The sequence below is a fragment of the Empidonax traillii genome, unplaced genomic scaffold (assembly GCF_003031625.1).
Source record: "Empidonax traillii isolate 1590-97213 ecotype Southwest subspecies unplaced genomic scaffold, ASM303162v1 scaffold174:size915687, whole genome shotgun sequence".
NCBI classification, from domain to species: Eukaryota; Metazoa; Chordata; class Aves; order Passeriformes; family Tyrannidae; genus Empidonax; species Empidonax traillii.
Genome location: NW_020955367.1, coordinates 807,529 through 828,453, shown reverse-complemented (window position 1 = coordinate 828,453; position 20,925 = coordinate 807,529). Strand labels below are relative to the sequence as shown.

The 20,925-nt window shown below is 53.3% G+C and overlaps 2 protein-coding genes across 5 annotated transcripts in view; one reads left to right on the top strand and one right to left on the bottom strand.

Annotated features, from left to right (window-relative positions):
- The window catches only part of DENND1A (DENN domain containing 1A), a gene marked incomplete at its 5' end in the record, with an annotated part of 81,128 nt that extends 71,452 nt beyond the window's left edge, over positions 1-9,676 (top strand). The window contains 4 exons of the mRNA XM_027885905.1: positions 1,133-1,221; positions 4,872-5,000; positions 6,939-7,194; positions 8,016-9,676. Of these exons, the coding sequence (XP_027741706.1) occupies positions 1,133-1,221; positions 4,872-5,000; positions 6,939-7,194; positions 8,016-9,317 (1,776 nt within the window). The remainder of the gene's footprint in view (positions 1-1,132; positions 1,222-4,871; positions 5,001-6,938; positions 7,195-8,015) is intronic.
- CRB2 (crumbs cell polarity complex component 2) overlaps positions 1-20,925 on the bottom strand; it is a 46,237-nt gene that overhangs the window by 2,526 nt on the left and 22,786 nt on the right. Inside the window, exons 8-13 of one of the 4 annotated variants that reach the window (XM_027885925.1) lie at positions 19,895-20,451; positions 19,454-19,619; positions 18,084-18,951; positions 17,230-17,346; positions 16,670-16,796; positions 13,574-13,801 (exon numbers count right to left, since the gene is read on the bottom strand). In XM_027885925.1, coding sequence (XP_027741726.1) covers positions 13,583-13,801; positions 16,670-16,796; positions 17,230-17,346; positions 18,084-18,951; positions 19,454-19,619; positions 19,895-20,451 — 2,054 coding nt within the window. In that variant the 3' untranslated portion in view covers positions 13,574-13,582. Of the gene's footprint in view, positions 1-13,522; positions 13,802-14,207; positions 14,727-16,669; positions 16,797-17,229; positions 17,347-18,083; positions 18,952-19,453; positions 19,620-19,894; positions 20,452-20,925 lie in introns of those variants that run through there. The other 3 variants (XM_027885924.1, XM_027885926.1, XM_027885923.1) reach the window with 3 other exon arrangements.

The following is a 20,925-nucleotide window of genomic DNA, read 5'->3' as shown; positions in this document are numbered from 1 at the left end:
GCCCTGAATGCCACTGGGCACGTCACCCCGCTCTGCCCTGGGCTGGTGGCCCCAAGAGCCATCCCAAACTGTGCTCTGTGTCCCTGCTCCCAGCACCCCCAAAGGTGTTCCCAGCACCCCCAAAGGTGTTCCCAGCACCCCCAAAGGTGTTCCCAGCACCCCCAAAGGTGGAGGTATTCCCAGCACCCCTAAAGGTGGAGGTGTTCCCAGCACCCCCAAAGGTGAAGGTGCTCCCAGCACCCCCAAAGGTGCTCCCAGCACCCCCAAAGGTGAAGGTGTTCCCAGCACCCCCAAAAGTGTTCCCAGCACCCCCAAAGGTGAAGGTGCTCCCAGCCCAGTGACATCCAGCTTTGCACATGGGCTCCCAGCTCCCATTTAATTAAACAGCTGCTCTCTCCTCTCCTTCCCCCTTCCTCCTGGTGCTCCCCTCTCCCCGGCCCTCCTGCCTCTCTCCCCCCTCTGCTGCCGTCTCTGCTGTTTTATCAGCCCTAATGAAGCAGTATTCTTCATCGATCCTGCTGATTGCCAGCCCCTTCCTTTTGTTTGTTGGCACCGAGCCATTCTGCCGCGCTCTGACAGCTCAGCTCCTCTAATTAGCTCTGTTGTTCTTTTCCCCATGTTTCACCACGCTGCAAGTTCAGTTGAAGTTGCCACAAACTTAATCCTTCCATTCCTGCCATAAATTCACATTCCTAAGCCGTCTTTATTGTGGAGAGGAGCAGCCTTGTGTGGGGACTGATCTCTGAGACCTTAACATCTGACCTTTTCATAAGCCCTTTTTCCTAAGAAATAGTGGCAATACAGCTCTGGATTTCTCTATCATATCTGCTGTGCACCATTTCCTTTGAAATGAAAATTCAATGCAATAATGCTGCTGCTGCCTTCTGCATGCTGGTGTGCAGGACAGGAGCTCTGCACATGATTTGGTAGCTTTCTCCTAGCTGGAGAATTTGAGGTTTATGTGTCTGGGAAGAAAAATATTAAAAAAAAAAAAAAGAAAAGAAAAAAAAGGGCACCTGGAAATCCCTCCCTTCCCCCAACAAATAGTAATTACAGTGACCCACGTTTGGGCTTTGTGTCTGGTGTGGGATGAGCTGAGGTGGTTGATGAGGGGTCTCTGTGTGTGTGACAGGTTCGCCCGCCCAGGCCTCACATTGTCAAGAGACCCAAGAGCAACATCGGAGTAGAGGGACGGAGGACTTCGGTTCCCAGCCCGGAACAGTAAGTGCTTTGCTGCCCTGAGACGTTACAAAACACTGCAGATCAAAGGTATTTTTTAACTTGACAAAAAAAGGGATTTTTTACATTTTTGGACCTTTGTAGAGAAGCGTGAAAAAACAAGAAACCAAAGTTTGCTTATGAGAAACTTCTGGTTTGCCAAGTCACACCCCATGGCATCAGCCTGGTCAGTGAGATTCTCGGGTGTTGGAGGTTTGTTCATGTCTGAGTTGTTTCTGTTTGCACTTTTCTTTGAAGGAAATTGTCAGCCACACCCCTGCAGCTCCAGCCTTCTTGCCAGGCTGTACCAGGAGGTTCAGAACTGCCTGTTGCACAGCGGTGACAGGGAGGGTGTGCGTGGTGGCAGAGTGCAGCACCAGGAGGGCTGTGAGGGCTTCACTGGCACGGTACCAGCAAATCATCACCCCTTTAGCTTTGACAGTAAAGGGGTCACATCCAAAGCAGCTGTGCTGCTGCAGCCAGTGCTCCTGGGCAAGATGTGTTGGTCTCCAGCATCTGTCTGGTGCATCCAAGCCGTGTGTGCTGTTACCCTGGGGACACTTTTCCAGCTGGTTTGGTCACAAATGTCCCACCTTGGAGGACTTTCAGACAGCACACAGGACTGTGGGTGCTGAGGAGTTAGCAGTGGGGAACCCCTGAGCAGATGCATAGGGTCAGTGGGGTGTACTGGTGGTCAATAGTGGGTGTACTGACCTTGCCAGCACAGCCCAGGGGACACCCTGTGTGTGAGAGGCACTCGGGGAGGCTGCACTGCTGTGCCCTTGGCAGCTGCAACTGTTGGCTCCTCCTGGCTGTGGCTGCTGAGCTCTTCACCAGTGCTGAGGGTCCACCAGCACCAGGTTCTGCCTGGCACAGCCTGGCATTAGCTGCAGTTCCTAAGGGTCCAAATAAGTAGGTTCCACCCCTCAGCTGAGAATTTGGGGAGCTTGAGGACTGTGCCTTTCGGTTGGGTGTCCCCTCACCCCCTGAAGTTTCACAGCCACTCCAGGGGGGAGATGCCCTGGCTTGTACCTGAACTGACGGTCCTTTTCAGCTGTACAGCCTTATTTGTTGGTTTGCAGTGGAATTTGGTTGCCCTCTGGTGGAGCAGATGCAGACCCTGCACAGGGGTGACAGGGATTTTTAAACTGAAAGCATTTCCTTGCTGTTTGATCTGCATGTAGGTGGAGGATAATTGTCACATTTCTGTGTGTTCCTCTGGGGGATTGTGCACCTTTGGGTTCCACTCCAGGGTGGCTCACTGCTAACGTGCATCTTCAGCTCCTGCCACCATCAGACCACAAATCAGCAGAGACATGAATTACAACCACACTGTTTATACACCACAATATATATTTTCACTTGTGTTATCTGGTAGCGTTGGAGGTGAGGAAATTTATATCTTTAGTTACCTGAGTTAATTTTTTTAATATGTATAAAAGAAAAGCACTGTTTTGGGGTGCTCATTTTCTAATGAGTCTTCAGTTAAAGCACAGGGGGGCAGGAGCAGTGGCTGCTAAGAGCACCCAAGATGCTCATGTCTGTTGTTAAACCAGCGTTTAACCAGTCAGAATTGTCAATGATTTTTTTTTTCTATTTCAATAGAAAGTTTATTTCTTTAGAATTGTATCAATAACTCAAGGTTTGTGATGTTTGGTTCTTGAAAATTTGTCCTTAATCTAAAATTTATGATTTTTTAAAAAGCTTTCCTGGCTCTAAGGTAAAAGGAAGGATTTGTAGATGGGAGCTCAGGCAGTGCTGCATTACCACCCACGTGGGCTGTGCCTCCTTCCTCACAGATGAGTCGGTCACAGCAATAAGGGGTTGCATTTTCAGCAGACAGGCAGATTCGTGAGAGCTCCCTTTTACACCTCAGCAAGGTTTCCCATTAGCTGTGGCGGGGCCTTTGCAGGTGCTCCAGGACAGCTCCCAGGCCTTGTGGAGCAGGAGGAGATGAAAGGGGCGATCAGAGGGTTGGGCTCACAGTGACTGGGTGTCAGGGCCCGGGGGGGCTGTGACAGGTCACGATGGCCCCGCAGCAGAGGGGGGCTCAGCACAGGCTGCTGGCACTGCCTGTGCCCAGGGAAACGCTGCAGGGTGTGCAGGTGGGCACTGCCCTGGCTGTGGGGTGGAGTCAGCCATGCCGTGGGGGGGATGCAGGCTGGGGAAGCACAGTAAATTCTGGGGTAAATTCTGGGGGGAACCAGGCCCTCAGGGCTCCCCCCCAGCATCTGGGGATGGGGAGGGTGTTCCATGGCCTCGCTGCAAGCAAGGAGCTCTGATGGTGTTCAGGATCTGCAGGAAGGGATTGCAGGGGTTAGGTCTGGGCTGTGTTCAGGTGGAAGAGTTCCCAGGTAATCCCCTCAGTCCCAAGCCTCCTATTTCACACCAGCAGGAGAAAGACCACGCATCCAAATCCCTCATTCTCCGCATTTTAGTGTCTAAGAGGCACAAATTCCTTGATTCCCTAGAGCTCCTGTGTGGCTGTTCTTTAAAAAACCAAACCCATAAAAAATTATTCTCCCTTAGATTTGAGGAGCCTTTTTTTTATTATTCTCCCTTAGATATGAGGAGCCTTTTTTAGGAGGATCATGTCAAGTCCACGCACCCCTTTGTACCACAATGCCTGTCCTCGGGAAAAAGCAACACCGTAATAAAACACACAAATTTAATTTTCCCATAACTGAAACATCTTTTAAAATTATTACAGGATTCTCCTTATTAATTCCTGTATCCTGCACTCCCATTTTCTGTATATATATTTTTTTTTTTTCCATCTCAAGTACATTTAGGTGTCAATTAAATTTGAAATATCTACATTTGTCAGCATTTCATTTTTGGCCAGCGTGACGTGCCGCTGATTTGTCCGCGCGTGCTGACACACGAGCAGAGCTGCAGATGCAGATGCTGCTCATTAACAGGAGCCCGTGGTGGCGGCGCTGCCTCTGACAGGGCATTTACCGGGAGCGGCGGCGCTGTCAGCGCTGTCAGAGCCGCGCCAGCCTCACCGACCCGCCCGGGCACGGCGGGCTGGGCACCCACCATCCCTCACTCTTCCCTCTCCCTTTTCCCGTGTCAGCAGGACCTGTGGAAGTTCAGTGTCACTCTGCATTTCTGGGCATACTGTCGGGTTTTCTGGACTCGTGTTCAGTGGTGGGTTACTCTCCTAAGGCACAAAGATGTTCATCCCAGCTCAAACCACGAGTGTTTCTTCAAGTGTCTTTGCTTTCTGCTTTATTTTAGGTAGAGCCTTTTATTAATGTAAATTGGTTTTTCTGTAATCATAGTCACTTTCTAAAAGGAAAAAAAAATGTTCTAACAAATGGTTCCCCCTGCAGTGGCCCCACCTCCCTTCCCCTGGACACCTGGAGCAGGAGAGGGGACAGCACAGCAGTGCCCCAGCTTCCACTGATTAAACAGGCTGATGAAACACCATCAACTGTGTGTCTGAGGAACAGGGAGATGGCCAACGCTGGGGAATGTGGGGGGAGAGCTGGGTTTGTGTGGCACCCCTGCACTGTCTCAGGGCCCTGCCCACCCTCGTGGCACCCTGGCCCATGGAGCAGAGCTGTGGCTTTGCCCTGGGCAGGGCAGTCAGCCAGGACAGGGGGTTGTGTGCTCAGAGTAACTGCCTCTTCTCTTCCTGTCCCCAGCCTGGTAAAGCCCATGCGACACTATACTGTCTTCCTCTCGGAGGACTCCTCTGATGATGACTTTCAGCAGGAAGAGGATCCTGTCTCTGGCTTCTCTGAAAACTTTTTCTTCTCTGCTCCTTTCGAATGGTCTATCCTTTACTCTTTGGTTGTGCTCGTGCCGGCTTCCAGCAGCGGGGTTTGCATTGCTCAGGGTGCCTGCTCCTGTACTGGCATTTTGGGAATGCTCCTGTGGTCTCTTTACAGTGCTTGGTGAATGTCCAGCATCTCTCCTGCTTGTTTGTTTTGGTGTTGAGCAGCATGCAAAAGCATCCTCCTGCATGAAGCGCTGCAGCAGCCCACAGCCTGTGGGCTCACGTGGAGCTCTGGGGGATGTCACCCTTCCATTTGTCCTTTGTTCCAACGTGCTGTTCGTGCTCCTGTCCAGACCCTCTGCCACTCTTCCTTGTGTGGTGCTGCTGTGAATTTGGGTTGCCTGTGAGCCTTGTTCTGGTGGTTTTGGATTGTCCTGTGAGCCTTGTTATGGTGGGTTTGGGTTGCCTGTGAGCCCTGTTCCAGTGGTTTGGGGCTGTCCTGGTTCAGGGCAGTAACCAGCCCTCTCCAGTGTCACTAGTTTGATCCCAGCCTCTGGTGTGTCAGGGACTGCCCATGCACTGTCCTCCCAGGGCATTGGGCACAGTCTGACAGCTCTCCAGGGAGCAGGAGGTTTGGTGGGTTTGTTTTTGTGCAGCTTTTGAACTGGCACTTGTTGTACATTTTAACAAATGCAGTCACTGGCCTGAGCAGAACCTGCAGAGGTTCCAGGGTACTGGGAGGTGCTGCTGCAGAAATCCGTGTGTGCCACAGCCAGGCAGTTCAGGAGCTGGGAGGTGTGTCCCAGTCCCACCAGAGCCTGGCTGGACCAGGCTGGAGGAGGAGGCTGTCAGTGTGACGGGGGTCTCCAGGTGCCAAAATGCAGTGTGTGCTGCAGAGGGCAGGTTCAGGCTGACGGGGAAGGGATGGGTGGGTGGGTGGGATGGGGAGGTTCAGTAGTAAAGGATCAAAAAAATGTTCCCCCCGTCATTTTGGGGTGGAGGAGGCCAGTTTTGTTTGCAGAACGTTCCTCAGGGGGTTGCAGTGTGAGCAGAGCACACAGGGGGTGAGACTGAAGGCAGGGCCAGGGTTTGGGATCCCCCTCCCCAGGGCCATGTGCCATCCGTGTCTGCCCTGGACCTGCAGTGTCACACCCTGTGCTGGGCTGAGGGCCTGCTGGGTGTGCTGGTGAGTGAAGAGAGCTGGGCTCTTGGGGGATTTGCATGATAGAGATGTATTATGATAAAATATGGAAAGAGGAGGAGGGTTCTTCCGTAGGATCTGTTTCTGCAGGTCTCACAAATATTTTCTTTTAATTGAAAGCTTGTTTAAATGCCACAGTACAACTAGCTGCCAGTCAAGTGCCAATCCCCACAGCCATGTGTGGCACTTGCTGTTATTAATTGGATGCACATCGTGCTGCTGTTCTCTGTACACACCAAAATGCAAATGTGCTGGTTCGTTTTTTTGCTGAGGTTTGTGCAAGAAGAGGCATCCTGCGAACTCAGCCTGGGCTGGGAATGTAAAGGAGGTGTCTCCATAATGGATTGTGCTGTTTCTTGATAAGATGACACCAGTGAAATCATTGGAACTCTGCACAGTGTTCCCAATTATTGCAGGGAAACACTGAATTATGTTGTGTGCTGAGCTGGCTCAAAGCAGGAGGCTGGAAGTGCCTGCAGACACGGGCCATGCCCGGCCTGAGGGGAGCACAGAGAGCTGGCACCCCGTTATCCCTGCTCCCAGAGCTCCCTCCCCAGCCTGGCTGTGCCTGCATGAGCACAGCTTCCCTCTGGGCACTTCCCCCGGGTGCCAGGGCGCCTCTGCATGTCCCCCTGCCCATGGGCACTGCCCCCATCCTGCTCTGCACGGGCTCTGGGAGCCGGACCGGGCACCCAGGAGCGTTCTGTGACCCACCCAGCTCCTCAGGAGATGGTGTTTGTGGCAGAGCTGCCCCAGGATGCCCGTTTGCAGCGCGGTGTCTGTGTGTGCCAGGCCTCAGCCCTACCGCGCCCTGAAGGAGTCGGACAGCGCCGATGGGGAGGACTCGGCCAGTCCCGACAGAGCGCGGGAGCCGCTGCCCGCCAGCCCCCTGCTCGCCAGCACGGCCACGGACCTCAACCTGCTGGAAGACATCTTCCCAGGCCTGCAGGTGGAACCCCAGCCTCAGCCCCTGAGCCAAGCCAAGAGCCTGGAAGACCTGCGGGTGCCCCCGGAGGAGGACGAGCAGCGCTGCTCCTTCGAGTACCAGGTGTGGGGCTGGGGCTGAACCCTCACCTTCTGAGGGGCCTCTGTGTTGTTGGGTAGATACCAATAGTAATAATAACAGTTATTAATCCATTTCTCAGGGGTTTGCTCATGTGTTTCAGAATTAATTTCTGAATCAAGAAATTGCTGAAATGGGCCTCATTTGTAAGTAACTTTTGCCTCTAAAGGAGGGGATATTTGCCCTGTTCCTCAGAACCTGTTTGTCCAGTGGCTGTCACACACAGCTTTGAAACCAATGCTCAGCAGTGAGAATGAATAGCTGGGGATTTTCAGTTCCCCTCCAAATTTTCTTTTCTTTTAATTTGGCCATTATGGGCTAAAATTTGAAAAATGTAATTGGAGAAGAAAGATTCTTTGTGAAGGACTTCATGGAACATATTCAGCTTAGAAAGTGCCAAACTAAAGCAGACTCAGGTATCTTCACCTGACATGAAAGAAGACAATATCATTTCTACCTTATAATAATATTTAATTTAGTGTTATATCCAGATACTACATTTGCCAGCTTTTTCCATGCAGCAGTTAAGGCTGCTCAGTTGCTGTGCCCTGGGCACAGGGTGTGCTCCTTGCTGAGCCACAGCAGATGCCACAGCGTGTCCCAACTGGACAAGGCGGGAGAGGCAGAGCAGGAGTTAAAGCTGCCAGTCCCGATGGGTTCCATGTCTGTCCTCCCAGGGCACTCACTCTTGTCCCTCTCCAGTGCTGGCAATCTGGGGACAGGTCCCTTCCCTCAGCCCAGGAGCCTGACCTTGCTTCCTGCTCCGTGTTCTGGTCAAAGTTGCCATTTTTGATGCTTTCTTGCAGAGGATGGACCTGGGGGTGTCCGAGAGGAGCAGGATTGTGCCAACCATGAAGCTGTCCCACCCCTACAACAAGCTGTGGAGTATGGGCCATGACGATATGGCCATTCCCACCAAGTATTCCCAGAGCTCGCCAGAAAGGTCCCTGAGTGCCCTGGGAAACGGGCCCCCGGTCAGCAGGAGACCCCGGAGCAGGGACAGTGGTCTGGCTCCCGCAGAGAAGGATGAACTCAACCCTGCCCTCCAAGGGAACATCACCATTCCCAGGCCACAGGGCAGGAAGACTCCGGAACTGGGGATAGTGCCGCCACCACCACCAGCACCCAGGGCTTCCAAGCACCAGGCTGCAGCGGGGTCAGTGGAGATCCTCCCCGCTCCTGGGCGGGTGTCTGATCTCATCCCAGAGCCCTTTGGAGCAGGGCACGTGTCCTTGGAGCCTGAAATCCAGCAGGCTGGGAATTACTGCCCTCACCCATCTCAGCTGCTGTCCAGCGCTGCCAGCACCGCTGAGGTGCTGCAGCCTGTCAAGGTGAAGACAGAAGGTGCAGGTAATGACAGTGACTTCCTTCTGGACCTGCTGGACCCGCTGAGAACGGCGGGCTGGGAGAGCCAGGCCCCACAGCGAGGGCCCCCCAGCCTGCCCAGCTCGGCCCCCCCGCCACCCACGGCTGCCTTTGGCCTGGGGGGGAGTGACTTTGTGCCTCCTGCAGCTGCACCATTTGTCCAGCCCCTGGGCTACCCCTCCCCAGCTCCACCACCTTTTCTACAGCCATCCCCTAATCCCTTCACCCAGACACTGCCAGGAGCCCTCCCAGTGTCCCTGGTCAGACCCCCGAGGGGCTCCTTCACCCCCTCCTTAGGTCACGCCTACAGCTCCAGCTTCATAACACCCGGTGGCTTCTACCCACCACGGAGACCTCAGCCCAACCTGTCAACTCTGTCCATGCCAAACCTGTTCAGCCAGGCTCCAGCTGTGCCAGCAGCTGGCTCCTTGCTCCTGCAGAGCCCCTCTGCCTCCAGCTCCCTGCAGGCAGCGTGTCCCAGTGGGCCCTCCAAGCCCCCAACGTTACAGGTGGGCCAGTCCAGCACAAAGGTAGATCCCAGACAGGCTCTGGCTCTCCTGGCCAGTGAACGCCCCCTGCTCCCTGCCAGGCCAGCCAAGGGCCTGGAGTCAGTGTTACTGTCCTCAAAGGCTGAGGAGACAAAAGATCCATTTGAAGATCTGTTACAAAAGACCAAGCAGGACGTGTCACCCACGCCAGGTAAGGTGGAACAGCTCAGAAAGAGATGGGAAACCTTTGAGTGACACTCGCTGGCCTTGGTGTCCCTTTGGAAGTGACAGAGGGGGTTTTTGGTTTTTTTGAGCCAGCATAAAACCAAGCATTTCTTTTACAGAAGGCTGAGCCAGGACAGCTGCAGGACCATCACTGAGCTGCACTCCCACACGAGGGGGTTTGCCCAGAGTCCCCTCTTGTCCCGGTCCCTGCCTTGGCTCCCTCCCTCCCCCCCCAAACCCCGGGATTCCTGCACTGACCAAAGCTGAGGGGAGGGGGCTGGGTTGGGTTTTCCACACACAGCTTTCCAGGCAGTACCACTGATGCAGAGTTACTCCTTCCCTGTATTTTCAGTCCTTGGCACACGGCACACACTGCTGGGGCTCAGTCCTGCCTCAGTTTCTCTGGCTCTGCACACAGAAAGACAATATTTTTTCTCCACAGGCAAAGTGCAGCAAACAAACCTGGCTTGTGGGCTGCACTAAATTAATCCATCAGGCTCTGCTTTTCCTGCTGTGGAACCCAGACACTCTTTAGGTGCTGTGGGATGGGGTTTTGGCTCTGGGGCCTTGCTGGGCACAGTTGTCCCAAGGCCCTGGTGCCTCAAAACCACAGAGCAGCTGCTCAGGGTTTGGTCCTGCACCTCTGTTGGGAAACTGGAAACACCAGCAATTGTTTTTTGGTTTTGTTTTGTTGTTGTTTAATACATCAGAAAATAGAGGCCATAAAGAGTATCCTAGTTCTTATATATGTGTATCCTAATATTATCTGTCAATGATATAAATGGCAGTATAGGAATGGAATGTAACAATATCTTACTTGACTATTACAAACCAGGAGCAGAAAAGGGGGTACCAGAGTCCCAGCTGCCGAGCTGCACGGGAGGAGCGTGCTGGGGGTGTCTGTGAGGGGGATCCAGGCCCAGGGGAGCAGCAGGACAGCCCAGCCCTGCCCTGCCGGGAGTTCAGAGCCCCCTCTGTGCAGTTCTGGAGACACCACCCCCCTCCAGCACCCCGAGGGAGCTGCTCTGCTCCGTGCTGGGGGACCGAGTGCTGCTCCCTTGGGCTGTGTCTGGGCACACCTGGGTGTAAAACCTGTCCCTGCCAGGGGGAACTGCGTCACCACGGAGCCTTTGACAGAGGAGATCACCTTGGACACGTGGGGAAATCCTTGGAGAGCTTTACCTGATTTCCAGTGTATCTATTTTATTCATGTAATCTTGGAAGTTTTCTTACTCTGGGGAACGGGAATGGCTGTCTGTGCATTCGGGTCTGGGCAATACTAAAGAAAAATATTCCTAACAGCTGAACTGGCACCGGCTTGGGAGAGACCACAGAATTCCAGGGATGTTGTTTCTGTACAGTGCTGGGCCTCTGACAAGCCATTCCCTCGGATTTGTATTTTCTTTTTGTGTTGGAAGACAGATGGGTTTAGTATTGCATAGTAAAATATTTAAAGTCTAAGATAACAGTTCCATTTTATTTTATACAGCTCAGAATGTGAACGTTATATAATCGAGTGTGGAATTTCAGAGCTCCTTTGCTGTGAGCTCATGGTGGATGTGAATGGGCCCTGGACAGTCCTGCCCTCTCAGGCTCTGTGTTAAAATTGTTCATGTCACACAGGATCAGACATGAGGAGGCCCAGTGCAGGTGTTTAAGAACAGTCCCACTGCAGTTCATTTCCATCTCGGGTTACTTTGCCCGTATTGTGGAGCATTTTATGCTCCTGAGTTTTGGACAAGCACTTGGATCATTTTCGAGGCACTGAAGAGAATTAACACTGCACTGAAATGGCATTTCTCACCCCTCACTTTATTTTGCACCTCGGGGATCTCTGAGGATGAGGAGTTTGGGACTTTCCTCACTTCTGGAATAGGGGTTGAAAGCAGGAGACTTTGGGGCTTCTTGTAATAGAGAAATCAAACTCTCCCTAGGGCAGTATTTGTATTTAGGGGGGGTGTCTTATTTAAACTCAGGAATCCCTAACACGATTCATTCCTAATTGTGCTTGTCTGGGAGAGCAGGCCAGGCTGGGAACCAGCTCGAGGTCTGACACAGAAGGATTTTTGATGTTTTGATATTATTCATCAGAGCCCTTGTCCTCAGCTTTGTCCGTGTTCCTGTCCCTGCCTCGTGTTTGGTACCATTTTGCTTATTTCAGCTGCCATCAGAAATAACTCGATTTAAAAAAACAAAGAAACCAGGGAGAGCAGGTTTGCACAGCTCTGCCTCGCTGTTCCAGCAGCTCCCCCAGTCCTGAGGCCTCTGGGCTGGGACAAACCATCACAAAATTAGTGATTCAACTGTAAAGAAACATCAGGGTTTGCAGCTGTCACACACCACCATCAGCCACCCAGACAGCAAGGTGTTCTTTAGGGAAAAACAGCTCTGGGTTTAACCAAATTTTATTGTAAATTTCTTTTGAAGGACATTCTAATTATATACAAATTATAAAATTTACAGTTACAAAAGAAATCAGGATCATGATCATTAACTACAGCAAGTCCAGTTTTGTGAAAAAATATATTCAAAAATTAAATATCAAAAGAAAGTAAAGTTCATTATTGAAAAAAAAAAGAAAAAAAAAAAAACTCCATAAATTATTTTGCAGAAATGCTCAAGACACTGAGAGAGGATTTTAACACCTTTGCTACTACTGGCTTTGGGTGTCGGAATGCTCTGCCCCCGGGGAGCGCCTGGCACAGACACAGCGGGCTGGGCTGGGCTCTGGGCCCTGGCCTTGAGCGGCTCAGTGAGCTCTGAGAACACAGGGCTGCTGTTCCCAAAGCCAGGCTGGAGGAACAGGGGTCCCTCAGCCCCTGCTGCTGCAGTCAGGGCATCTCTGGGCACTGCCACATCCAGCTGCTTCCCAAACACAGCCAGGCGGGATCACCACTTTTTCTTTCAGCTCCTCTCCAGTACTAGAGGGTACGAGAGTTTAGAGACAAAATATCGACTCCCACTCGTTCATTTTTTTTCTATTTTCAAACATTTTCATTCTTCTCTCAGCAGCTGCCTCAGTGCAGAGACCTGTTCTTAGCAGACACACCTGTTCTTAAACATCCACACCTGATCAGTAGTTCTGTGCTTTTCCCTTTGCTCGGAACTAGAAACATTTACAGCCAAAGTAAAAAAAATAAATAAACCCAAAAGTGTACCAGAATAATCAGCCTTTTCTTCTGCTAGCAATGAGCTAGTGGGCAGGTTCCCACCCTGCTTACCAAAGGTATTTTTGAGATTAAAAAGCAGACACTGTGTTCTAAAATATGCCTCGTTGATAGTTGCAGTGATTATCCTGAAACACTCCTGACTCCAGACCTCACCTGTCCTGCTCTGCTGCATTTCCTGCCACAGGCTCTGCCACGTTTTGATGAAGAAGAAACAGCACATTCAGCAGCTCAAACAGTAACACAGGGGAAGCCACAGAATCCAACCCTCCTTAGGGCAGTGGAAGGTGAGTGTTGTGTCACTGCAACACCAACCCTGGCTTGGGTCAAAGGGCACTAGTTTGGCTCACTAAGCTCCACTCTCCTGTACTGACAAGCCCAAACTGTCTGTCCAGAGAGGTCAGATCTACAACTATTTCCTTCTCACCTCCTCACCCAGCAGGTACTACTTGATGCTCAGTCGCTCTACACAGTAACATCCTCCTTTCACAAAGTTAAACTGTAACTGGCAACTCAGGCTCAGAAAGGCACTTAAAATACTCCTGTGGTTTGGTCTCCAGGAAAGCTCCAGCAGCCCTGTCCAGCACAGTGGGATGTACAGCCAGGGAGTGCCCAGACAGGGAGGGGCAGCAGCAGCTCTGGGAAGGATTTCCCACCACTCACTCACCTGGCTTAGCTTTGCAGAGGAGCCACAGGCACGTGCTTTTTGAAACAGCCATATTATTCGTATTATTTCTGAATGCGGTGCTTTAATCCCCATTACCTGGACCTGCCTCACTTACTTGTAGGGTGTTTTTTCAGTTGCCTGCAGGGCAGTGACAGCCCCTGTGGCTCCAAGCCCTGGTGCCCACAGGAGCAGCAGGAGCCCACTGGGTTCTGTCCCAGGTTCTGGGTCCCCTCCCACCCTCTCCTCCCCAGCCCCTCCACAGAGGGTGGTTTCCTGCCCCGCTGCTGCTCTTGCCCCAAGCAGTTTAACCCCAGCTGTGTGGGATGAGCTGCAGTGAGCAGCTGAATGCCCTGCAGTGAGCAGCTGAATGCCCTGCAGTGCCTGGGAGCAGCTTGGGTCTGTCCTGCACAGACGGGGGGGCTCAGCAGCTCCCAGGGACTCACGGGAGACACGGCCCAGTGTCAGATGAGCCGCTCGGTCGGGGGCATCTTGATGACGTTCCACATTTCCACTCGAGCCCCGTCCTTCTCCTGCCGGCTGGGGCTGTAGGTGCCCTGCGTCGCTCTCCTCCTCTTCATGGCGATGGCCGTGGCCGCCAGCACCACCAGCAGCAGGGCAGCCCCCGCCGCCCCCACCGCTCCCACCACCGAGGAGTGGCTGAGGTGAGCCCACACTCGCTGCTGTGGTAGAACAGGCAGTTACTCAGAGCTTCCCTCTCTCCCCTCCCCATCCCCTCCTGTCACACAGGGCCCAAGGGATGCAGGGGAGGCTGCTGACCCTTCTCCTGCTCCCCTCTCCCCTCCACACACCCCTGGAGTGCTGCCTGCACCTTCCCTGCACGGTACCGTGGGAATGTCTAACAGCACCACGGCATCCCACATGGATTGGTACAAGGACTGCGGTAATTCCTGACAATTCCCTGTAACACGGGGGCTGGCACAGGGCAGGAGGTCACAGCTGCTGTTGCTGTTGAAGACTGAAAACCTCACACCCCTGAGCTGAAAGAGCTGCAGTGTTTCTCAGCTGCTGGCAAAGCCCGAGCAGTTCCACAAAGCAGCCGTGAGCCCCCTCCCCACGGCTCCTGCCTTGGGGGCAGACTGAACTGGGCCACCCCTGCCTGGGAGTGGATGGAGCCAGAGCACCTTGAGCAGCTGCCCAGCGTCCAGGGCCGCTGGGAGGGAGGGCAGAGGCTCCCTGGGAGCCCCTGGGTGTCTGGCCCAGCCGGGGCAGCTCCCACAGGCAGCTGTACAGAACGTCCATGTCGTCGTGGCCGGGCCTTAAGGAAACTGGGACGGGGTGGATCTGCTGCTGCAACTGCTGGGAAGAGCCCAAGGTCCGAGCAGACCTTGCAGGTGCATCTCCTTGTCCCGGCAGGGCCTAAATTAAGCGCTCTTCGGGTGGCACCTTTAGGACACTGTCCATCTCCAGCCGAGCTCCCGCCACCTCCTGCTGGCTCGGGCTGTAGGTCCCCTCGGACTGGCGCCTCTTCCTGGCCGTGAGAACCATGAATATGAGCCCGATGCTGAGGAGCAGCAAAGAGCCACAGGCTACAGGGACAGCTACTTCAATTAGTGGGGAGGGGAAGAGAGCACCTGGAGTCCCTTTCTGCAAAAGAAATTAATGGAGAGACAATGAAACTCCAGCGGTTACAAAAACTGCAGCAACTGACCCAAACGGTCAGATTAGAGGGAAAAAGACTTTTAGAAAAGCAGAAAAAAAAAAGCACTTCTTCACACCAGGACAGCCCCTTAAGATGAAAATGCCAGTACACTCAGGATCCACACTGGGAGCCTTTAAGGAGCCTCCTCACCAACATCAGATTAAAATACACAGGTGCCACTGGCAAAGATCTGACCAGTATTGCCAAAAAAAAATACAGTTAATGCAGAGCAATGTGAATTTTCAGTAACCCCAAAAATTTCCCCAAGCAGGGGAAAAAAAGAGTTCAATTATGCATCTAATGGCAAGGCAGAGAACTGATTTGGCTGTTAAACTGTGGAAGAGGCTTGGAGAAAACTTGCAGCAGGAAGGGGAAGATGTTAAAAAGGTCAGGACATGTATGGGAGATGGAGATGACAAAAGGCCCAAGTACTGAGAAGAGAAATGAGTATTCTTTAGATTCTGGTGGAATTAAGGATGGCATGGAAGACAACAACAAAGAACTAAAACAACTGTGGAATTTCTGTCATGAAAGAAAGTTTTAAAATTACAATATGCCTAAAAATAAATATTTCTTATTGCTAACAATGTATCTGCCACCTCGCAAACCAAACAATTCCAGCTGGACTAGTTACAGCTTCTGGATGCCATCAGTTTGTTCTGATGTAACACAGCACAGAAGGAACATTCCCAGAGGACCTGGAAGTCCTTCTGCCCCGTTCAAATGCCTCAAGTTCAGGTTGATGCTCTGAGCCTGCCCAGACCCGAGTGCAGTGCAGGGTTAGTTCTGGCTTTGCAGAGCATGCAAGTTAGTCCAGCCCCAGCAGGGCAGCCCCTGCCTCTGCTTGTGCTGCTGCTGTGGAGGGGAGAGCAGGAGAGCTCAGCTGCCACCCTGTCACTTGTGGCTGTCCCTGGTGCAAACAGCCCCAGCCCCCTCCCTGCCCACCACGGCCTGGCCAGAGGGGAAGGAAAGAAGTTCTGCAAAAAGCAGGATGGTGATGGAAATGAATCAAGGAATCCACAAGAAGTGTCCTGGGACAGAGAGGATGGAGATGCCTGAGGGAGTCTGTGCATGCAAACTAGAAATGTCAGGGTGACCTTGGCAAGTGTTACAGAGCCCTGGGGAACAGCAACAGCAGCAACCCCCGCCTGGCAGGCGGCCCTTTCCATGCAGGATGGGTTAGTACATTCCCAGGTTACCAGACAAGCAGCCTGTCCATGCAGCAGTACAGAGAGAAAGCAAGGGCGTGGATCCCAACCCCTGCAGGAAGGATCCCAGCCCCTGCAGGAAGGATCCCAGCCCCTGCAGGAAGGATCCCAGCCCCTGCAGGAAGGATCCCAGCCCCTGCAGGAAGGATTCCAGCCCCTGCAGGAAGGATTCCAGCCCCCCAGAACACCAGGACAGACACACAGGGACAGCAGGGCCCAGCCTGGGGACAGTGGCTCAGGGACAGGACACCAGCCTTGAACTCAGACCTGAACCACCTGTAACCCCACTTCACCCCATTTCCCTGCTCCAAACACATCCATTGCTACTCAGATAATCTTTGTAAACCCTCATGCAAGACAAAATGCCAACTGAAATTCCATTCTCCAGGAAACTGGGCCAACTGCAATGGTTGGATTACTGTCCAAAGAGTTGTGAAGTCTATGGAAATGTGCAGAGATAGCCCCGAAAGCCATGTGGCAGCACATGCAGGCACTGAGAAGTATTTGCTGCAGTTGTTAATATGCTGGAGACCAACATGCAGCAGCACTGCAGGGAAAAAACCATTTCCCAGCTCAGGACTCTTTAGGCCCAGCTGACTCCCACCCTGTGCAGGGTCAGCCCCACCCGCAGCCGCAGCCCAGGCCGGCTCCTCCCAGCCCGCCCGGAGGGCGGTGCTTACGTTGATGTCGCAGCGCTCGCCGGTGTAGCTGGCACTGCACACGCACTCGTATCTGTTCTCCGAGTCCTGGCACGTGCCCCCGTTCTGGCACGGGTTCGGCTCACACTCGTTGATATTGATTTGGCAGCTGCAGAGGAAAAGAGAATTAGAATTGCCACAGGACACAAGATCGTACAGCCTAACAAAGCCTCCTTTACTTGAAAAGTGCCTGTTGCATCTTTTTCAGGTGCTTTCTCCAGGGTTCAACAATACGAAATTTCCCCTCTTCACACCAACCCTCCTGCTGTGGCTTCTGTGGGACTGAGGCCAGCACAGGTCACCAGCACGGGTAGTGAGTTCTCACAAAGCACAAGCACTACTTGGAAGTTCTTGGTGCAAAAGCTGGTGTTGGCAGCAGGACGATCTCAGGGCTCCCTCTGCTCAAGGGAATGGCTCAGGTACAGTTTAGGAGCCCTTTGATGGGGACAAGGCCATAGGAGAGGGTGAGGCCTGTGACCCTGCTCAGCCTCAGGAGGAGCCAGAGCTCTGGCTCCCTGCAGCCCCCCCAAAGCAGCACTTACTTCCTGCCAGTGAAGCCTGGCCTGCAGGAGCAGTTGGCTCCCCAGCTCTCGGTGACGCAGCGGCCGCCGTTCAGACACGTGAAGTTCTTGCCACACTGCTGGGGTGGGAACGGCCACCTGGGGAGAGCAAGGGACAGCCTTTGGAGCAGCCAGGACTGGGGAAGGGCAGGGTGTACCGGGCTCAGGGGGGCTGCAAAGGGTCGTAAGAACAGTCACTGGTGTTTCTAGGAAGTCTGTCGTAAGTGGAGAGAAGGAGTCTCAGAAATCTTCCATAATACCAGAATATTACTGGGAGCATGCCCAGAGAATATGCAGGAGCTGTGTCAGTACCAGGACCTTTTTCAGACAGTTGCCTGTTGTTGCTGATGGAAATACAATCAGGAACAGGATACTGCTGGAATGCCCAAGGCAGCACAGCCAGGCCCAGGAAGGATAATGCCAGTACCAGGTAACTGCACCACAGCGCAGCAGGAACAACAGGAAATTCAGCCTGAGCGGGTCAGATAACTGAAGCTCAGCCACCTGAGCATTTATCTCCACATTCCATTTGAACTGGCACAAGTTGTTTTGTTTTAACAGAATATGGCAGAGGGGAGTCAAGTCCCAGAGAAGATGGACTTCTTGGGGAATACTAGAGGGAAGTGACGACAGACCAGAGAAGCTGCCCTTTAAACAGCTCTGAAACGTAGCATGGGGATAACCCACACCAAAAGAAGGATCCTTATTCCATACGAGGCTGAGCCGCTGTCAGTGAGGATTTGGACCTGGGCAGCACAGTGTAGGTGCTGGCAATGGCAAATTTCCCCCAAGCATCCCAGGGAAAGCTCCGGTTTCTCCAGGCTCCCGGCACTTACTCGCAGCGCGGTCCCGAGTACTGCGGGGGGCACTTGCAGGAGTATCCATACACGCCGTCCACGCAGGTGGCCCCGTTCTGGCACTGGTGCCGCACGCAGTCGTCCACGTTGATGTCGCACCTCTTGCCGATGAAGCCCCGGAAGCACTCGCACTGGAAGTCGGCCACGGCGTCCGTGCAGTCCCCGTGGACGCAGGGGCTGGGCTGGCAGTCGTCCAGGTTGTCCTGGCAGCGCTGCCCCCCCCAGCCCGCGCCGCAGCCGCAGCGGAAGGCGTTGAACAGGTCGTGGCAGGTGCCCCCGTGCAGGCAGGGGCTGGAGGCACAGACGTCGGCCCCGGCACAGCCCAGGCGCACGGGGCCGCCCCCGGCCTGCACGAACTGCTCGGGCTGCGGGTACGGCAGCGGGGCCGGGAAGGGCAGGTACAGCCCCCCGATGTGCACCTGCCCCAGGCAGCCCGTGAAGTTCTCGGCCAGCACGACCGGCACGTTGTTCTTGAGGAAGTCCAAGTTCCCGGCGCTGCCCTGCAGGGTGACGTTCCCTGCCCCGTCCAGCCGGAGCAGCCAGCGGGAGGAGGGCGCGGCCGGCTCCTCCATGGACACGGAGATGGAGTGCCAGGCCCCGTCCGTGACCGGCTGCGGGCTCTGGAAGGTGACACCCTCGATGCTGTTCCCGCTCCTGATGGCCACAAGCAGGGAGGAGTTCCTGATGGCCACCTGCAGGGAATCCACCTCTTCCACAGCCCAGAGCAAAACAGCATCTTCATCCCTGGTCCTGAAATCCATGTGGAGGCTGCTCAGGGTCCTGGTCACTGACGTGTTGGTGGTAAATTCAACGGCAGAGTAACTATTAAATGTTGCATTAGCCAGACCTATAAATAAAGGGGGAGAGCATGAGGGATTTGAGACAGTCAGTGTCATGTCTGAGGCAGACCAATGGCACACTCCTGGCAGGTTCCCTCCCTAAGAACCTCGTAAGCTTAGTGTGAGCAGGATTACAGCCCGAGCTGCTGCATCCCTAAAGCTCTTCCTGTTTACACTCGCACCTCTGGTAATTATATCCAGCTCTGTGTAGTAATTTTCACTCGTCAGTCTCACTGCACACAAGTCCCACTATTGCCCTTTTATTGCCAGAAAAAGTAGAGCCTGGGTCAGAGGAGTGACACAGCCAGAGCAGGTCCCAGTCACAGAGCCAGCTGTGCTCTGTCACACCTGGCTGAGCCCACCCAGCCCGTGCTGCTGCAGGAGTGTGGCCCTGGGCACCACTCTGGTTTTGCAGTGTGTGTTTGTATTTATTTTAACAGCACAAACAAGGATCCTACCCAGGGAACATCAGGGATTTTACCAACACACCAGCAGGAGAACAGAACTTACACACATATCCTGCCACAACGTCTATGCAGGTGGTGGCTTCAGGACAAGGGTCACTTTCACACCAGACTCTCTCTTCACAAAATCTCCCAGTGAAATTTGCTGGACAGCTGCAATGGAAATCATTCCAAGTGACAATGCATCTGCCCCCATTCTGACATGGCTCAGACTGAAAAACAAAACGGGGGAATTCAGGGGCAGCATAATTCATCTTTAGGTCAAAGAGAATTTGGTAGAATTCTGACAACAAAGACGAGTACGAGCAGCATTCGAACCGTGAGAGAAGGGAAACGAAGCAGAGACTCAACAGCAAAGGAAGCACAAGGATCTCTGCACAAGAGATTCCTGAGCCCCTGCTTCTCCCTGTGCCCACCACTGACCTACAGGAACTGCAGCAGTTTGGCAAAGAAGTGCTCACAGAGACAAGCGAGAGACATCGCATACCTGGCAGGTGTTATCGGAGACGCAGCCATTCACAAGGTTTCCACTCGGAGTCACATTGAGTTCCTGGGGCACACTGTGGTTCTCAGCCTGGAAGAACTCTATCTGGTGGTGGTTGAGTTGGATGTCCTGCAAACAGCCCTTGAAGTAGCCCCCCCACAGCTCAGCACTGCCTGGGTCCGGGTGGCCCCCAATGAACACTTGAGAACCAGCTGGCAGAGGTTGGGCCATGAACTGTCCCAGCTCCACGAACGTGTCCCACTGCTGAGCACCAAGAGTGCCTCCTCGGAAAGACAGAGCTATCAAATGTCTTCTGCCATCCACCACATCCTGTGGAAAGGTGACAGTGTCCGTGGGTGACAGCTCCACCCTCAGCTGGCCGTCCCTCAGGTAGATGGTGAGGCCGGGGCCCGTTTCGTTCCCGATCTGCAGCAGCAAACCGTGGGGCTTCCGGCTCCGCAGGAAGAAGGAGATGTTGAAGTCTGCACCGAGGCTGTCAGGAAGGGTGAAAGAGGCAAAGCTGGTGGAGTTCTCGAGGCCAAAGGTGGCTGCTGGGCGCTCTGGAAGAGAAAAGAAATGCCATCAGCTTGGAGACAGGGACTGCAGCTGGCACAGGGACGTTCTGAGCTGCAGCTCCTTAGGAACGGGGGCAAATCTTTCTTCTCAGTGTTTTCAACCTGTGTCAGGTCCCCAAACATCTGTGAAACTAAGAAGTGGGTGAATGTGTCCTGGCTTCCTCTGGAGGGCAGGAATTCAAGCACCCAAGGAGCATGAGAGTGAAATACAGGTCTAGCAGAGCCCTTGCCAACCCAGCAGATTTACTCAAGGACTTTTAAGCTGCAGAGCTGTTTTTCAAACTTGTAAACTTGGTAACAGCAGTACCTGCCACGTTTAGGGCTCAGAATTGAAACAAAAAAATGGAACAATACTAATACAAGCCTTTCAGGAGCAAAAAAACAGATACGATTTTAACTCAGAATTGTCTAAGAACTTCCTTTAACACTCATCCTCAACTCAGCAGCTCAGGATGAACT